This window comes from Diospyros lotus, chromosome 8 (assembly GCF_014633365.1).
Source record: "Diospyros lotus cultivar Yz01 chromosome 8, ASM1463336v1, whole genome shotgun sequence".
In the NCBI taxonomy this organism is placed as follows: Eukaryota; Viridiplantae; Streptophyta; class Magnoliopsida; order Ericales; family Ebenaceae; genus Diospyros; species Diospyros lotus.
The window spans coordinates 8,520,299-8,540,127 of NC_068345.1; the positions used below are offsets into that span (position 1 = coordinate 8,520,299).

Consider the following 19,829-nt stretch of genomic DNA (forward strand, 5'->3'; position numbering starts at 1 on the left):
CATTACTCAATTAAAAGAGAGGCATGTGGAACAGGTGGATGGCTGCCATTTTACAATTATTATGTTCACGAGGGACCGGTCATATACTAAAACAAATTGAAACTAGCAAATGGCAGAGAGGTTTCAGTTTTGTCCCCTTTCTTTCTTCCTTGTCAGAAGATAGGTTGTCCAGCAATATTTAAAAACTTAATTCATTTTAAAGTTGCAGCGTGCACGTAGAGTTGAAAGACTTGCATATTTTTAATTTGGTTTGTGCGGATCCTCGATTTTATCCCATGATGATATTATATATTATTAATATCTCTATGTACAACCATTGACATGTCATTTTCTTCCTAATCTTTTGTCAAAGATTCCTTAATTTAGGAATTTGATTGTTATTTTACTTTTACTTTTTATTACAATTTTGGTCGCTTATGTTAGGTTAATTTTAAGAATATGATTTGATTAGATATATTTGATCAAATTAGATATCTTAGTCTATTCCTTTGCGATCAAAGATCTTAAGGGAACTCTATACATATTGTGTTTGATTTAGTTTTTAAGCAATAAAATACAGTCCTAAACTTTGGTTGATTTGGAGGTCGACCCTACACTTTTTCCTTTTCTTTTCTTCTTTTTTTTTTTTTCCCATTTTTCACCCAAATCTCCTAATAAAACCTTGGCGTTTCATCATCTTTGTATGTTGGTAACTATCATGTTTCATATTTTTTAGGTTTTTTGGAATATATGGCTAAGAGTTTTTTTTATTTTCATAATTTCACTGAAAACACCAAAAAGTGTTTGCAGTTTTATGGTAGGGCAGATGCCTCAAGCATCAAAACGAAAAAAAAAAAAAAAAGAGTAAAACTAGATTGGCAAATAAAGAACATTTTTTCGAACAAACCTTCCTGAGCATTTGAAGGCGATTAAGAGTTAAGGGAGAAATTTTACAAGTATGTGTACTTATTTCATAAAAATTGACGCGGGACACTAAGATATATATCAATAAATTCAACTTGAATGAGATGAGGTTTTTAAAGATTTTAAATAGAGGTATAAAATTGCATAAATGTAATTATTAATTATTAAGATGACCATCTTTGCACAGCCCCCCCCCGATGCTCGTGCCTGTGCCCTAGTTATGTCTATATATAATTATAAATTTAACAATAATAATGAAGTATATATATTTGAGGATTCCATGAAAGCTGAAATTATATATATATATATATATGAAGGGAAACACAAGAACACGTGCACAAATACATATGAAAGTGCAATTTGGACGATCTAATAACGTTTTTGATCATCAGTTGTCACCCAAACACACATGAATCACGAGGCAGCATTTCCAAGAAATTATTTTTCATGCAATTATTTCAAGTTACGTAGCATGTTCAATTCAACATTATTTGTGCTAACAGTTGCTTGGATGGTAGTCTAAAGTGCAGACCTAGAGGTCTCCGAGCTCTTGTACACGCCAATGAAGCTAACGTAAGGGGACGTTGGGTACAGTGCTCCCTTGTGCTCCATAACGCCGGTCATCGCCTTGTTATGGTACTGCTTATCGAAGTCCAACTATGCCACAACACCACCTTTCGAATTGAACTTCTGGGCCAACGGAAAAACCTCAAACGGCGTTGCTTCTGTGTTCCAAGTAGCCATTGCCACCCAGAAGTCTCCTGAAGCCGTCCTCCGAATTTTGTATGGGTTTCTCGGAAGGGTCGAGAAAATTTCCGAGGTGCTAGCCCTGGAACCTCTCAGCCAAAACCTATGAATTCTCTTTGTGAGGTTCTCCGACACAAGCAGAAAGTTTCCATTTGCACTGATGGCGACACCAGTGGCAGCGCCGATCCCTTTCATCAACACGGATGCTCGTCTGGTCTCAGGATCATAGCTTAGCAGCCTCCCACTGAAGTCCTTAAAAAATCCGGGTTCTGTGTGGTTTCTGTTGAAGTAGCAGTCATAGGAATAAGAGAAATTAACAAATCAAGTAATCAATTTAAACATTTGAAACTAGAATTGTGGGTACCTTAGATCGTAAAATTGACTAACATCTGTGAAGTAAACGGTGCCAGTGAGCTGGTCCACTTCCACGCAGCTGAGGAACTGGAAGGCCACGTTCTCTGCGCTTGAGGCAAGTAGGGTTGCAAGTCCTCCACAAGGGCCTACTACTCGAAGCCCTAAATAAGAATCTGCAATGTAAAGTTGCCCAGTTCTGTAGTTGAAACTGAGGCTTAGAGGCTTTCCACATATTGGTCCCATATTTGGATCAGTTGTGCCATCACAAAGTTCCTTGGTCCTGCAAACCAGACAAACCAAAAAAAAAAAAAAGTCTTATTTAAGATTTAGTATTTCCTAAAGAGTGGTGGTCATGATTTTTTAATTTTTTTAATCTTATATTGGTAGTCTGTTAAAGAGGTTCGACAGAGATAGGATTTCATCAAATAAAACCTAATTTGGGGATAGAGATATATATATAAGAACCCTAACCCATTAATTAGAATTGTCACTTATAAATAGGTATAACCTAATTTAATTGTCAATAAATCACACCAATGATATTTTACACGACGAAGGAAGGTTATTGCGGGTGTGCCTGTTGAGAGAGAATCTCACAACTAAACAAGTAGAGTCGTCTAAGTGTAATTAAGTACTCAATTATTTGGATTAGAGAGTATTGTAGGGATTTTGTAATTAATTGAGAATGACAACCATTCATTGCACTTTTACCATAGGTAGAGTTTTATGTCTTAGCTGACGATCTTGGCGTTCCAGCACCCGTAAAGGTTGCACTTTAAAGGTCATACCAGGTTGGAGTTCAATGTCCTCAACATGCACTTCTATGTCTGGATTATATATATGCTTCCGTAATTGGGAAACATGGAATACATCATGCAATCCAGCTAATGTTTCTAGCAACTCCAGACGGTAGGCAGGTGGTCCAACTCGGCCCTTGATTTGATATGGCCCCAAATATCGGGGTCCCAATTTTCCCCTTCGTTGATGTCTAAATGCTGGACGTATTGGGGTAGCCCGAAAATACACCATGTCCAGTCCGATGGTCCGTATACTTCTTTTGTCGATCTTGAACTGTTTTCATATTTTTACGAACTATCTCTATCTATTGTGTTACCCTATCTATAAGATCCGTTCGAACTAGCTGTTTCTCTTCCACCTCAAACCAGCACACCGGCGATCGACACCGTCGTCCATACAGTGCTTTATATGGTGCCATCCCTATGCTTGCTTGATAGCTGTTGTTATAGGCAAATTCATCCAAACATAAATATTCATCCCAACTGCCACCAAAATTCTGCACACATGCTCTGAGCATGTCTTCTAAAATTTGGTTAACTCGTTCTGTTTGACCATCGGTCTGGGGGTGATAGGCTGTACTAAAGTTTAGTTGGGTTCCTAATTCCTCCTATACAACTTTCCAAAATTTAGACACAAATCTACTATCTCTGTCTGACACAATACTTACCGGGACTCCGTGCAATCGGACAATTTCTTGAATATAAAGTCGGGCAAGATGCTCTGCGCTTATAGTACTTTTGATAGGTAGAAAATATGCTGACTTCATTAATCGATCCACAACTACCCAAATGGCGTTAACCCTCCTTAGTGTTCAGGGTAGTCCTACAATAAAATCTGTTGTCACATGTTCCCACTTCCACTCAGGAATCTCTAATGGTCGTAAGCTTCCTGATGGCCTCTGATGTTCCGCTTTCACCCGCTGGAAAGTGTCACATTTACTCACGAACTCAACTATGTCCTTTTTCATTCCAGGCCACCAATACACTTCCCGCATATCACGATACATCTTGGTGGCTCCTGGGTGTATCGTATACGGGGTCCGATGTGCCTCGTTTAGAATTTCTTGTCGTAGCTTCCCAAAGGATGGCACATACACCCGCCTATTCATTCGGAGTATTCCATTACGATACTCAAACCCTGGCTACTTGGGTTGTCCATTCACGTCTATCCATTGATCCAAGTTTCCTTCCTAGACCATAGCCTGTTTAATTTCATCCCATAGGCTTACTTGTAACTGCATCTGTGCTACTACTGTTGTTTCATCATACGGCTCCGCATTGAGAGTTAATCCTACAAATTCCTCGGTCAAGTTTTGTAGACGAACTGCCTGACAAGCTCTCAACATAAAACTCTTTCGACTTAGTGCATCCGCCACCACATTTGCTCGCCCAGGCTGGTATTGAATGGTACAATCATAATCCTTTAGGAGTTCCATCCACCGACGCTGACGAAGGTTCAAATCCCGTTGGGAGAAAATATATTTTAAACTTTGATGATCCACATATATAACAAATTTCTCCCCGTATAGATAATGTCGCCACAGTTTTAGAGCATGTACCACAGTTGCTAACTCCAAGTCATGCACTGGGTAATTCTTCTCATGGGGACGTAATTGTCGAGACCCATATGCAATCACCCTTCTGTGTTGCATTAACACGCATCCCAAGCCTATTCCTGAAGCATCTGTATACACTTCATATCCCCAAAAACCATCAGGTATCCCTAAAATTGGTGTTGTTGTCAGTCTAGATTTAAGTTCTTGGAAGCTCTTTTCACAATGCTAATTCCAGATAAACTTAACCTCTTTCCGGGTCAATTGTGTTAGCGGAGCAGCAATGCTCAAGAATTTTTCTATGAACTTACGATAGTACCCTGCCAACCTAAGAAAACTTCTTACTTCAGAGACAGTAATGGGTTGTGGCCATTCTTTTACTGCCTTTACCTTTGCAGGATCCACAGCTATGCCTTGCCCCGAAATTATATGTCCTAGAAAGGAAACTTCCTTCAACCAGAAATCGCATTTACTAAATTTGGCATATAACTTATGGTCTCTTAATGTGGACAAAGTAATTCTCAAATGTTCACGATGAGCTTCCTCACTTCGTGAGTATATTAATATATCATCAATGAATATAATGATAAATTTGTCTAAGAACGGTCGAAATGTCCGATTCATCAAGTCCATGAATTCCGCAAGAGCATTAGTCAAACCAAATGGCATCACTAGATACTCATAGTGACTGTACCGTGATCGAAACGTCGTTTTAGGGATGTTTTCTTCTTTTATCTTCAATTGGTTGTACCCTGATCGCAAATCAATCTTGGAGAACACCCAAGCTCCTTGTAGTTGGTCGAACAAGTCATCTATCCTACGTAGCGGATACTTGTTCTTAATGGTCACCTTATTAATTGCACGATAATCAATGCATATTCTCAAACTCCCATCCTTTTTGCGTACAAACAGCACTGGCGCTCCTTAAGGTGACACACTAGGGCGAATAAAGCCCTGGTCCAGCAAATCCTGAAGTTGGGTCTTGAGCTCCCGTAACTCGGCTAGGGCCATTCTATAAGGCGGTATAGATATTGGGTTCATTTGAGCTCCAGGGGCCAAGTCAATGGTAAATTCAATTTCCTGGTACGGGGGTAAGCCTGCTAGATCTTCTGGGAATACGTCTGGGTATTCTTTTACAATTTCCATAGCCTCTACCTTCTTCTTAGGCTTTTCATTGGCTACTACTTGCACCGCATACCCTAGGGCTTTTTTGTCCAAATATTTTCTAGCTCCCAATGTGGATATAATTTTCAGAGGTTTCCCTAATTGAGCTCCAACAAACCTTCTAACCTGCCCATCAAACCCTGTCAACTTAACTGTTCGCTTCCCACAGTCCAACCAAGCTTGATATCGGAACAAGAAGTCCATGCCTAGTATGACATCGAAATCCCATATTTCTAACAAATTCAAATCTACTGGAAACATAACTCCATCTATCAAAATTTGGCACTCTATCACTATCCGATGTGAATGAGACCAAGTCCCCATCGGGGTTTGCACGCTCATAGGCACACATGACTCCTTGGTACTTAAATTTGCCGAATCTACGGCAACATATGATATAAAAGAGTGTGTAACCCCTGAGTTTATCAATGTATGCATGCATGTGTTCTGGACCAGGAGCATACCTTCAATTACTTGCGGATTGACGGCCACGTCAGTCTTGGTGAGGTTGAACACCCTTCTTGTAGTCACTAGTGCCCTTCCTCCAGTCTGCCTCACTTGCTTGGCCTTGTCACGCTGTGGGCATCGAGAAGCAATATGCCTTGGCGCATTACAGTTGAAGCATACAACCAGCCTTCTATGGGTGTCACTGGTTAGTGGAGTAGGCGTGGCCATGGTCATTTCTGCCCCTTTTGGGCAATTTCTTGCAATGTGTCCCATCTCAACACAACGATAGCACCCCTTTGCAGTCTTGACAGCCTTACACGGAGAGTTCCATTGGTGAAATTTGTGGCAGTAGGGGCATACTCTTGTTTCTTTTTTAAATTTTCCTGCCTTTGGATGACTGAATTGATACCCCCGCCTCTTGTGGCTTTCTTTTATCCATCCTTAGTTGCTTCTTTTCCTCGAGTAATTTCTCCATAACTCATTAGCTTCTTCTCAATACTCACCGCTTTCATGATTGCATTCCGAAAGGTGTTCATTTCTACATAACTCATCCCTCGTCGCACCTCGGGGCGTAGGCCTTGGATAAACCGCTTTGTTTTGTCAGCTTCTGTCAACATGTAAGTCGACATATACTTCAATAATTTCGCAAATTCGTCCTCATATTGTGACACTGTCAAATGAGACGACTGCTTCAATTCCATAAAGTCTCATTTCTTTTGGAGCTGTTAGTCATGCGGATAATATTTCTCGTTGAAGACTTCTGTGAATTGCTCCTAATCAACTACACGTGGCTGTCCCCTAGGCCCCGCCAATCGAACGTTCTGTTCTCTCAACATCTCGACTATAGACTGCCACCATCGTCTGGCCTACTTAGTTAACATAAAAGTGGCACATCTCACCTACTACTTCTTTGGGCAGTCCATGAATTCTAATAACTGGTGAGTGTCTTCCAACCAATATTTGGCCACGCTCGGGTCAGCTCCAAGCTGCCCCTTAAATGCTGGAGGCCGCAAGTCCATGAACGCCTTTAACCAGGTTGTTATCTCAGTGTCCACTTGTCGATCAGTAGGTGCTTCTACCCCTACACCGTGACTTTGAGCTTTTTCAGAGTGTTCTGGCACTTCTGCCGAGTGTTTTCGTGTAGCATTTCCCGACTGGGAGGTGTTTGATATGCGAGCACTTCATCGTGTCACATGTGCCATCTACATAGCGCCACCATTTTCTTTTTAATTTCACATTACCAAGGTATAGCAACATAAACTTACTAAATGTAAGAACAACCTCTTTTTTTTTATTATTATATGCTCAAAATGTACATCACATTAGTTAAGTCAACTCCATATACCACATTAAACTCCGTTACTGTACAACTTTATACAATACAAAATTGGATGCTATGCTTAATTTCTATCGTCGACTAGACTGCACTTGCGTTATCTCCCACTGCTTGTGAGGTCGCCTCATCAACCAGGTAAGTCAAGTCCCCGTTGCTTTCCATACTGGAATTAGTTCCTAGTGGCACCTCTTCCTTAGGTCCCCATATCTCTACCTCGGCTGGCCATGCAGTAGGAAATGCCCCAATCCTCGTCACATCATAGAGCGTTATACTGGGTCCCATTCGTTTGCCTGTCGTTCCATAGCTCGGATGAAACTGCCATAGTTGAACAGAAGGTTCACGTCCCAAATATAATTATCAAGTAGCTGTCTCTAAGCCTCGTTTATATATTTTTTAAGAAATAAGACTTGTTTTTCGGCCATCCCCCATATATCGGCTCGTATTGTATTTCGAAAAATTTGCTTTACGCGGCATAAATAGCTAATCACTCATTCGTCCTCATGTTACCCACCTCCCATATGAGTGAGCAACTCGTACTCCCATTGCTTAAATAAAAGGTCCAAAAGCCGCAGAGAGGGTTTAGGGTCGGGTATGACATAACTCGGTCCTCCAAACTCCATGAGGGTAATCTGCACACACAAAATCAGGGATCAGGTCCATAACTCAAACAAGTTACCTTTCCCACACAAAGGCTCAAAAATCAAGACACACATCTCACTGCTTGCTATCCCGGAAACACTTTTCCTCATGCAAGCTCATATCATATCACATGCCTTTACCGGGAAAGTATTTTATTTCCAGTTATAACCTACCCTACTCAAGGTATGCATCCACAACTTCAAAATTTATTGACCCAACAACCCTTCCCTAACCTTGCTCTAATACCACCTTGTGACGCCTCGGCCCCACTACCGGGTGCCACCGTACCTACAGTTACCACCCTGACCTATCTCGAATGACGGCTATGCTCCGCTAACATAAAATATTAAAATAATACCGGGCGCCCTGGGTGGGGTCCAGGCTTCGCTACCTTCGATTATCGAAAATTCGAGTTCATAATGTTTAAGCAATGAGTACATACTCAATTCTCGAAACCAATTAGGCCCTTAAAATATAAATCCAATTTCGAATTAAACAAATAAATACCGACATGCCCAATACAATACTCTAATGGTCAAGCATAATTAGTTCACACTGAGTTACTCGTAATGGGAACCTTAACTTGATCCAAAACAAGTTTTATTTAAATCACAACCATCTTCCGAAGCCAAGTACAGAGCACACATAATTTACATTAATGACACGTACATGACTCACATTCTCATTGCCCGCCATTACTGTTAACCAGTGACTCTTCCACCACTACCACTTTCTCTTTCTTAGTTCCCGAGCCATCTGTTGGGTTAGTGGGAGTGAGGGGGAGTGAGTCCGGGGACTCAGTAAAGGAAATATGCAATGCAGTAAATTAATGAGTATGACATCATAGATAATAATGAAGTCCAGTGTGCATGCAAGTCTGTCCACCGCACCTATCTCAGGCTCTAGGTGGCCCCTAATGGTTTCCTCTATGACCCCGTCCTAGGACCCTCACGATCAACAATCCACTCCCCCATGCCTAGGCATTTCCACAATATCTTATGCAAGTCATGACAAAAAGTAATTTGCACACAAAACATATTAAACCCTTACCTTAATTTGTTTGCTGCTCGGTGACCAACTCTATTTCGTTGTATAGACTGATAGCGTACCCGCAACGCCCTTACCACAATTATACATATACATGAGGCTAAGTAATTAATTAATTAACCACTGTCTAAATTCATTAGTTTAACCAATTTACCAATCCAACTAATTATCTTAACTAATTAACTTACTAAACTAATTAATTGAAATAAACTTCAACTTAACTACTAATTTAATTTAAATAACTAATTAACTAATTTAGTTAAATAAATTTAACTAAATTAAACTAATTACCTCACGGCCGATTTCTTCCTCCAAGCGCCTCTGCTTCTCTTCACAACTTACTGCCGAGCTCTCCTCTAACCTTTTCCTATTTATAGCCTCGTTTGCGCCTTGATTTTGCCTCAAATCCACGAATTTACCCACTGCATTGGCTAATAAATGCTTTGATTTGTGGCTGTAACGTGTCTGAAAATTGGCAAGAAAATGAAGCTGAATTGAGGGTAAAACGGACGAGTGGCGAGGGAAGCACCAGCACGCGCCACGTGGCACAGCTGGGCCGCACAAGGCCAGCACCTGGCCTTCCTAAAACGACATCGTTTTGGGGCGTTTTGGCTGATTAAAAATCAGCCTTTTTCCTCCTAGCACGCACCTTCCCCGTGAATCGAACCCGCGCCTTGGCTGATTAAAAATCAGCCTTTTTCCTCCCAGCACGCACCTCCCCTGTGAATCGAACCCGCGCCTTGGCTGATTAAAAATTAGCTTTTTTCCTCCCAGCACGCGCCTCCCCAGTGAATCAAACCCGCACCACGCCCTCGCGTGTGACCGCTCGCGCCCACGCTCACCCTCAACCTATATATGCATCACATTATATTTAAGCAATCTCCCAGCCTCTTTCCAAAATTATCCTAGCACCCCAAGCTTCCGAAAAACACACATACACCCCCACACCTCATTTCCTCTTATTACACTTTTACCCCAAATATTCCAAAAATCCACCAAATTAATTTTATCATTATTTCCATAAATATTCTCAAATAATTTACTTAATTACCTTAATTTTCCATTTTCTCAAAACATTATAAATAAATATTTTCTCCAAAATATCCAAATATTCTAAAATATCCTCAAATACCAAAATTAATTACTTGTCTGCAAATTTCGGGATGTTACACAACACCCACATAAACATGTTGTCAGTAACCACCAGTCACTATGACCGGTGGTTTCCAGGAATTCGAGGTAACCACCAAACACCTTTATCCCCATCGACTAGCATATAAAAAAACTAGCAAGATCCAATGATTGAATCTCCATAAATCTAAGTTTAAACTTTTGACAAAACTCAATATTCGTTCTTATACTTTTGCTGAAAATTATTACTGATAAAACTAAAGATTTATCTTCTTGTAGATTAGGGTTGGAATGAGCTCAGGGGATGCCAAAGATGCTGTTGCACAGGATAGAGAGAGAGATGGTCGGAATGAGCCGAAGAAATTTTGGAGACTTGATTAGATGTGCGAGAGAGAAAGAAAGATGGCTAGAATTAGAGGAACGAGCCGAAAAAGAAAGTGAGTGTGAGAGAAAGGGTCAGAATGAGAGGATTGATCGCGCATGAGAAAATGTGAGGAAGAGAGAAATTTGAATTTTAAAATTTCTCCTACCCTTTTTTTATTGGATGTTTCGTAATATCTCTTAGGTGGCACTCTGGGTGGTTGAATGGTATTACTCAATTAAAAGGGGAATAATGCTTAGTGTCATGACTGTGATCAGTCATGACACTAGGTGGATGGCTGCCTTGTCAGACTGGTATAATTATGTCCACGAGGGGCCGGTCATATGCTAAAACAAATCGAAACTAACAAATGGCAGAGAGGTCTCAGTTTTGTCCTCTTTTTTTTTTTTTTTTTTTTTTGTCTAAAAGGTGAAATCGCTTATCCTGGGCACCCCCACATCCAGCCTGATAGGATATGAGAGGTTAATCATGGTGACCCAGCTGGACACAGTGGCTAGAACCTGGCTCACCGCGCACAATGAGCCCCCCTCACTTTGGAGAGAGGTACCCCACATTGCTGCTTGCAAGACTCGATCATCGGTCTTGGTCCAAGATTCACTACGGAAGACACTTTATGCCCCCTTCTTGATCAACTGGACTGCCCATGTGAGCCTCTTTCTTTCTTCCTTGTTTTGCCTTGGGACTCGTATGAAATGAAATGTCATGAGATACTTGTCCAGCAATATTTAAAAACTTAATTCATTTTAAAGTTGCAGCGTGCACGTAGAGTTGAAAGACTTGCATATTTTTAATTTGGCTTGTGACAATCCTCGATTTTATCCCATGATGATATTATATATTATCAATATCTCTATGTATAACCATTGACGTGTCATTTTCTTCCTAATCTTTTGTCAAAGATTCCTTAATTTAGGAGTTTGATTGTTATTTTACTTTTACTTTTTATTATAATTTTGGTTGATCATGTTAGGTTAATTATAAGAATATGATTTGATTAGATATATTTGATCAAATTAGATATCTTAGTCTATTCCTTTGCCATTGGAGATCTTAAAGGGAACTCTATACATATGTAATTTTGTTTGATTTAGTTTTTAAGTAATAAAAAATATTTTTAATTTTTTTTAAGATTACGCGTTATCACTTATGTCCCCGCTGTTTAACCCCACAATTTCAGCAAGAGAGGTAAATCAAGGGATTCAGCAAGTAGGTTTCGACGTCCTTCACAACTGCAAATATGAGGGCGACAAATATTATCTTTGATTAATTTAGAGGTCGACCCTGCACTTTTCCCTTTTCTTTTTTTCTTTTTTTTTTTCCAATTTTTCATCCAACTCTCCTAATAAAGCCTTGGCATTTCATCATCTTTGTATGTTGGTAACTATCATGTTTCATATTTTTTTAGGTTTTTTGGAATATGTGGCTAAGAGGTTTTTTTTTGTTTTTTTCATAATTTCACTGAAAACACCAAAAAGTGTTTGCAGCTTTATGGTAGGGCAGATGCCTAGAGTATCAAAATGAAAAAAAAAAAAAAAAGAATAAAACTAGATTAGCAAATAAACATTTTTTCGGACAAACCTTCCTAAGCATCTGAAGGCGATTAAGAGTTAATGGGGAAATTTTACAAGTATGTGTACTTATTTCATAAAAATTGACACGGAACACTAAGGTATATATCAATAAATTCAACTTGAATGAGATGACGTTTTTAAAGATTTTAAATAGAGGTATAAAATTGTATAAATATAATTATTAATTATTAAGATGACCGTTTTTACACGGCCCTCAGCGCTCATGCCTGTGCCCTTGTTATCTATATACAATTATAAATTTAACAATAATAATTTAGTATATATACTTGAGGATTCCATGAAAGCTGAAATTATATATATATATATATATGAAGGGAAACACAAGAACACGTGCACAAATACATATGAAAGTGCAATTTGAACGATCTAATAACTTTTTTGATCATCAGTTGTCACCCGAAAACTATTTCCAAAAACTTTTTTGAATCACAAGGCAGCATTTCCAATAAATTATTTTTCATGCAATTATTTCAAGTTACGGAGCATGAATTCAACATTATTTGTGCTAACGTAAGGGGACGTTGGGTACAGTGCTCCCTTGTGCTCCACAACGCCGGTCATCGCCTTGTTATGGTACTGCTTGTCAAGGTCCAACTCTGCCACAACACCACCTTTCGAATTGAACTTCTGGGCCAACGGAAAAACCTCAAACGGCGTTGCTTCTGTGTTCCAAGTAGCCATTGCCACCCAGAAGTCTCCTGAAGCTGTCCTCCGAATTTTGTATGGGTTTCCCGGAAGGGTCGAGAAGATTTCCGAGGTGCTAGCCCTGGAACCTCTCAGCCAAAACCTATGAATTCTCTTTGTGAGGTTCTCCGACACAAGCAGAAAGTTTCCATTTGCACTGATGGCGACACCAGTGGCAGCGCCGATCCCTTTCATCAACACGGATGCTCGTCTGGTTTCAGGGTCATAGCTTAGCAGCCTCCCACTGAAGACCTTAAAAAATCCGGGTTCTGTGTAGTTTCTGTTGAAGTAGCAGTCATAGGAATAAGAGAAATTAACAAATCAAGTAATCAATTCAAACATTTGAAACTAGAATTGTGGGTACCTTAGATCGTAAAATTGACTAACATCTGTGAAGTAAACGGTGCCAGTGAGCTGGTCCACTTCCACGCAGCTGAGGAACTGGAAGGCCACGTTCTCTGCGCTTGAGGCAAGTAGGGTTGCAAGTCCTCCACAAGGGCCTACTACTCGAAGCCCTAAATAAGAATCTGCAATGTAAAGTTGCCCAGTTCTGTAGTTGAAACTGAGGTTTAGAGGCTTTCCACATATTGGTCCATATTTGGCTCAGTTGTGCCATCACAAAGTTCCTTGGTCCTGCAAACCAGACAAACCAAAAAAAAAAAAAAGGTTTTATTTAAGATTTAGTATTTCCTAAAGAGTGGTGGTCATGATTTTTTAATTTTTTTAATCTTATATTGGTAGTCTGTTAAAGAGGTTCGACTGAGATAGGATTTCATCAAATAAAACCTAATTTGGGGATAGAGATATATATATAAGAACCCTAACCCATTAATTAGAATTGTCACTTATAAATAGGTATAACCTAATTTAATTGTCAATAAATCACAGCAATGATATTTTACACGACGAAAGAAGGTTATTGCGGGTGTGCCTGTTGAGAGAGAATCTCACAACTAAACAAGTAGAGTCGTCTAAGTGTAATTAAGTGCTCAATTATTTGGATTAGAGAGTATTGTAGGGATTTTGTAATTAATTAAGAATGACAACCATTCACTGCACTTTTACCATAGGTAGAGTTTTATGTCTTAGCTGACGATCTTGGCGTTCCAGCACCCGTAAAGGTTGCACTTTAAAGGTCATACCAGGTTGGAGTTCAATGTCCTCAACATGCATTTCTATGTCTGGATTATACATATGCTTCCGTAATTGGGAAACATGGAATACATCATGCAATCCAGTTAATGCTTCTGGCAACTCCAGACGGTAGGCAAGTGGTTCAACTCGGCCCTTGATTCGATATGGCCCCAAATATCCGGGGTCCCAATTTTCCCCTTCGTTGATGTCTAAATGCTGGACGTATTCGGGTAGCCCAAAAATACACCATGTCCCCAACTGCAAATTCCAAAGGTCGAGTCCGACGGTCCGCATACTTCTTTTGCCGATCTTAAACTGCTTTCATATTTTTACGAACTATCTCTATCTATTGTGTTACCTTATCTATAAGATCCGTTCGAACTAGTTGTTTCTCTCCCACCTCGAACCAGCACACCGGCAATCGACACCGTCATCCATATAGTGCTTTATATGGTGCCATCCCTATGCTTGCTTGATAGCTGTTGTTATAGGCAAATTCATCCAAACATAAATATTCATCCCAACTGCCACCAAAATCCTGCACACATGCTCTGAGCATGTCTTCTAAAATTTGGTTAACTCGTTTTGCTTGACCATCGGTCTGGGGGTGATAGGCTGTACTAAAGTTTAGTTGGGTTCCTAATTCCTCCTGTACAACTTTCCAAAATTTAGACACAAATCTACTATCTCTGTCTGACACAATACTTACCGGGACTCCGTGCAATCGGACAATTTCTTAAATATAAAGTCGGGCAAGATGCTCTGCGCTTATAGTACTTTTGATAGGTAGAAAATGTGCTGACTTCGTTAATCGATCCACAACTACCCAAATGGCGTTAACCCTCCTTAGTGTTCGGGGTAGTCTTACGATAAAATCTGTTGTCACATGTTCCCACTTCCACTCAGGAATCTCTAATGGTCGTAAGCTTCCTGATGGCCTCTGATGTTCCGCTTTCACCCGCTGGAAAGTGTCACATTTACTCACGAACTCAACTATGTCCTTTTTCATTCCAGGCCACCAATACACTTCCCGCATATCACGATACATCTTGGTGGCTCCTGGGTGTATCGTATACGGGGTCCGATGTGCCTCGTTTAGAATTTCTTGTCGTAGCTTCCCAAAGGATGGCACATACACCCGCCTATTCATTCGGAGTATTCCATTACGATACTCAAACCCTGGCTACTTGGGTTGTCCATTCACGTCTATCCATTGATCCAAGTTTCCTTCCTAGACCGTAGCCTGTTTAATTTCATCCCATAGGCTTACTTGTAACTGCATCTGTGCTACTACTGTTGTTTCATCATACGGCTCCGCATTGAGAGTTAATCCTACAAATTCCTCGGTCAAGTTTTGTAGACGAACTGCCTGACAAGCTCTCAACATAAAACTCTTTCGACTTAGTGCATCCGCCACCACATTTGCTCGCCCAGGCTGGTATTGAATGGTACAATCATAATCCTTTAGGAGTTCCATCCACCGATGCTGACGAAGGTTCAAATCCCATTGGGAGAAAATATATTTTAAACTTTGATGATCCACATATATAACAAATTTCTCCTCGTATAGATAATGTTGCCACAGTTTTAGAGCTTGTACCACAGTTGCTAACTCCAAGTCATGCACTAGGTAATTATTCACAAGGGGACGTAATTGTCGAGACCCATATGCAATCACCCTTCTGTGTTGCATTAACACGCATCCCAAGCCTATTCCTGAAGCATCTGTATACACTTCATATCCCCCAAAACCATCAGGTATCCCTAAAATTGGTGCTGTTGTCGGTCTGGATTTAAGTTCTTGGAAGCTCTTTTCACAATGCTAATTCCAGATAAACTTAACCTCTTTCCGGGTCAATTGTGTTAGCGGAGCAGCAATGCTCGAGAATTTTTCTATGAACTTACGATAGTACCCTGCCAACCCAAGAAAACTTCTTACTTCAGAGACAGTAGTGGGTTGTGGCCATTCTTTTACTGCTTTTACCTTTGCAGGATCCACAGCTATGCCTTGCCCCGAAATTATATGTCCTAGAAAGGAAACTTCCTTCAACCAGAAATCATATTTACTAAATTTGGCATATAACTTATGGTCTCTTAATATGGACAAAATAATTCTCAAATGTTCACGATGAGCTTCCTCACCTGGTGAGTATATTAATATATCATCAATAAATACAATGATAAATTTGTCTAGGTACGGTCGAAATGTCCGATTCATCAAGTCCATGAATGCCGCAAGAGCATTAGTCAAATCAAATGGCATCACTAGATACTCATAGTGACTGTACCGTGATCGAAACGTCGTTTTAGGGATGTCTTCTTCTTTTATCTTCAATTGGTAGTACCCTGATCGCAAATCAATCTTGGAGAACACCCAAGCTCCTTGTAGCTGGTCGAACAAGTCATCTATCCTAGGTAGCGGATACTTGTTCTTAATGGTCACCTTATTAATTACACGATAATAAATGCACATTCTCAAACTCTCATCATTTTTGCGTAAAAACAGCACTAGCGCCCCCCCAAGGTGACACACTAGGTACGGGCGAATAAAACCCTTGTCCAGCAAATCCTGAAGTTGGGTCTTGAGCTCCCGTAACTCGGCTGGGGCCATTCTATAAGGCGGTATAGATATTGGGTTTATTTGAGCTCCAGGGGCCAAGTCAATGGTAAATTCAATTTCCTTGTCCGAGGGTAAGCCTGCTAGATCTTCTGGGAATATGTCTGGGTATTCTTTTACAATTTCCATAGCCTCTACCTTCTTCTTAGGTTTTTCATTAGCTACTACTTGCATCGCATACCCTAGGGCTCTTTTGTCCAAATATTTTCTAGCTCCCAAGGTGGATATAATTTTCAAAGGTTTCCCTACTTGAGCTCCAACAAACCTTCTAACCTGCCCATCAAACCCTGTCAACTTAACTGTTCACTTCCCACAATCCAACCAAGCTTGATATCGGAACAAGAAGTCCATGCCTAGTATGACATCGAAATCCCATATTTCTAACAAATTCAAATCTACTGGAAACATAACTCCATCTATCAAAATTTGGCACTCTATCACTATCCGGTGTGAATGAGACCAAGTCCCTATCGGGGTTTGCACGCTCATAGGCACACATGACTCCTTGGTACTTAAATTTGCCGAATCTATGGCAACATATGATATAAAAGAGTGTGTAACCCCTGAGTTTATCAATGTATGCATGCATGTGTTCTGGACCAGGAGCATACCTTCAATTACTTGCAGATTGACGGCCGCGTCAGTCTTGGTGAGGTTGAACACCCTTCCCGTAGTCACTAGTGCCCTTCCTCCAGTCTGCCTCACTTGCTTGGCCTTGTCACGCTGTGGGCATTGAGAAGAGATATGACTTGGCGCATTACAGTTGAAGCATACAACCAGCCTTCTATGGGTGTCACTAGTTAGTAGAGTAGGGGTGGCCATGGTCATTTCTGCCCCTTTCGGGCAATTTCTTGCAATGTGTCCCATCTCAACACAACGATCGCACCCCTTTGCAGTTCTGACAGCCTTACATGGAGAGTTCCATTGGTGAAATTTGTGGCAGTAGGGGCATACTCTTGTTTCTTTTTTAAATTTTCCTGCCTTTGGACGGCTGAATTGATACCCCCGCCTCGTTGTGGCTTTCTTTTATCCATCCTTAGTTGCTTCTTTTCCTCAAGTAATTTCTCCATAACTCATTAGCTTCTTCTCAATACTCACCGCTTTCATGATTGCATTCCGAAAGGTGTTCGTTTCTACATAACTCATCCCCCGTCGCACCTCGGGGCGTAGGCCTTGGATAAACCGCTCTGTTTTGTCAGCTTCTATCAACATGTAAGTCGACATATACTTCAATAATTTCACAAATTCATCCTCATATTGTGACACTGTCAAATGAGACGACTGCTTCAATTCCATAAAGTCTCGTTTCTTTTGGAGCTGTCAGTCATGCGGATAATATTTCTCGTTGAAGACTTCTGTGAATTGCTTCCAATCAATTACACGTGGCTGTCCCCTGGGCCCTGCCAATCAAACATTCTGTTCCCTCAACATCTCGACCGTAGACTGCTACCATAGTCTGGCCTACTCAGTTAACATAAAAGTAGCGCATCTCACCCACTACTTCTTTGGGCAGTCCACGAATTCTAATAACTGGTGAATGTCTTCCAACCAATATTTGGCCAAGCTCGGGTCAGCTTCAAGCTGTCCCTTAAATCCTGGAGGCCGCAAGTCCATGAACGCCTTTAACCAGATTGCTGCCTCAGTGTCCACTTATCGATCAGTGGGTGCTTCTACCCCTACATCGTGACTCTGAGCTTTTTCAGAGTGTTCTGGCACTTCTGCCGAGTGTTTTCGTGTAGCATTTCCCGATTGGGAGGTGTTTGATATGCGAGCACTTCATCGTGTCACAGGTGCCATCTGCACAACGCCACCATTTTCTTTTTAATTTCACATTACCAAGGTATAGCAACATAAACTTACTAAATGTAAGAACAACCTCTTTTTTATTATTATTATATGCTCAAAATGTACATCACATTAGTTAAGTTAACTCCATATACCACATTAAACTCCGTTACTGTACAACTTTATACAATACAAAATTGGATGTTATGCTTAATTTCTATCGTCGACTAGGCTGCACTTGCATTATCTCCCACTGTTTGTGAGGTCGCCTCATCAACCAGGTAAGTCAAGTCCCCATTACTTTCCATACTGGAGTTAGTTCCTGGTGGCAACTCTTCCTTAGGTCCCCATATCTCTGCCTCGGCTGGCAATGCAGTAGGAAATACCCCAATCCTCATCACATCATAGAGCGTTATACTGGGGTCCCATTCGTTTGCCTGTCGTTCGATAGCTCGGATGAAACTGCCATAGTTGAACAGAAGGTTCACGTCCCAAATATAATTATCAAGTAGCTGTCTCTAAGCCTCGTTCATATATTTTTTAACAAATAAGACTTGTTTTTCAGCCATCCCCTATATATCGGCTCGTATTGTATTTCGAAAAATTTGGTTTACGCGGCATAAATAACTAATCACTCATTCGTCCTCATGTTACCCACCTCTCATATGAGTGAGCAACTCGTACTCCCATTACTTAAATAAAAGGTCCAAAAGCGACAGAGAGGGTTCAGGGTCGGGTATGACATAGCTCGATCCTCCAAACTCCATGAGGGTAATCTGCACACACAAAATCAAGGATAAGGTCCATAACTCAAACAAGTTACCTTTCCCACACAAAGACTCAAAAATGAAGACACACATCTCACTGCTTGCTATCCTGGAAACACTTTTCCCCATGCAAGCTCATATCATATCACATGCCTTTACCGGAAAAGTATTTTATTTCCAGATATGACCTACCCTACTCAAGGTATGCATCCACAACTTCAAAATTTATTGACCCAACAACCCTTCCCTAACCCCGCTCTGATACCACCTTGTAACGCCCCGGCCCCACTACCGGGTGCCACCGTACCTACGGTTACCACCTGACCTATCTCAAAGGACGGCTATGCCCTACTAACATAAAATATTAAAATAATACCGGGCGCCCTAGGTGGGGTCCAGGCTTCGCTGCCTTCGATTATCGAAAATTCGGGTTCATAATGTTTAAGCAATGAGTACATACTCAATTCTCGAAACCAATTAGGCCCTTAAAATATAAATCCAATTTCGAATTAAACAAATAAATACCGACATGCCCAATACAATACTCCAATGGTCAAGCATAACTAGTTCACACTGAGTTACTCATAATGGGAACCTTAACTTGATCCAAAACAAGTTTTATTTAAATCACAACCATCTTCCGAAGCCAAGTACAAAGCACACATAATTTACACTAATGACACGTACATGACTCACATTCTCATTGCCCGCCATTACTGTTAATCGGTGACTCTTCCACCACTACCACTT

General features: G+C 40.7%; 1 protein-coding gene across 1 annotated transcript; it reads right to left on the reverse strand.

Moving 5' to 3' along the window:
* Window positions 1-1,326: 1,326 nt before the first annotated feature.
* LOC127808425 (protein STRICTOSIDINE SYNTHASE-LIKE 10-like) lies at window positions 1,327-2,280 on the reverse strand. The gene is made up of 2 exons (XM_052346958.1): window positions 2,015-2,280; window positions 1,327-1,930 (listed from the first exon to the last, which is right to left on the reverse strand). Exons 1-2 carry the CDS (start codon window positions 2,245-2,247, stop codon window positions 1,561-1,563), a joined length of 603 nt encoding a protein of 200 aa, XP_052202918.1. The 5' UTR covers window positions 2,248-2,280; the 3' UTR covers window positions 1,327-1,560.
* Window positions 2,281-19,829: the final 17,549 nt, after the last annotated feature.

What these genes read in the sequence shown, in the direction of transcription:
- LOC127808425 (XM_052346958.1), bottom strand. Translation starts at nt 2,247, where the DNA reads ATGGGACCAATATGTGGAAAGCCTCTAAGCCTCAGTTTCAACTACAGA. An exon ending in AGTCAATTTTACGATCTAAG is followed by an intron (nt 1,931 to 2,014) that starts GTACCCACAATT and finishes CTACTTCAACAG; the next exon opens with AAACCACACAGAACCCGGAT.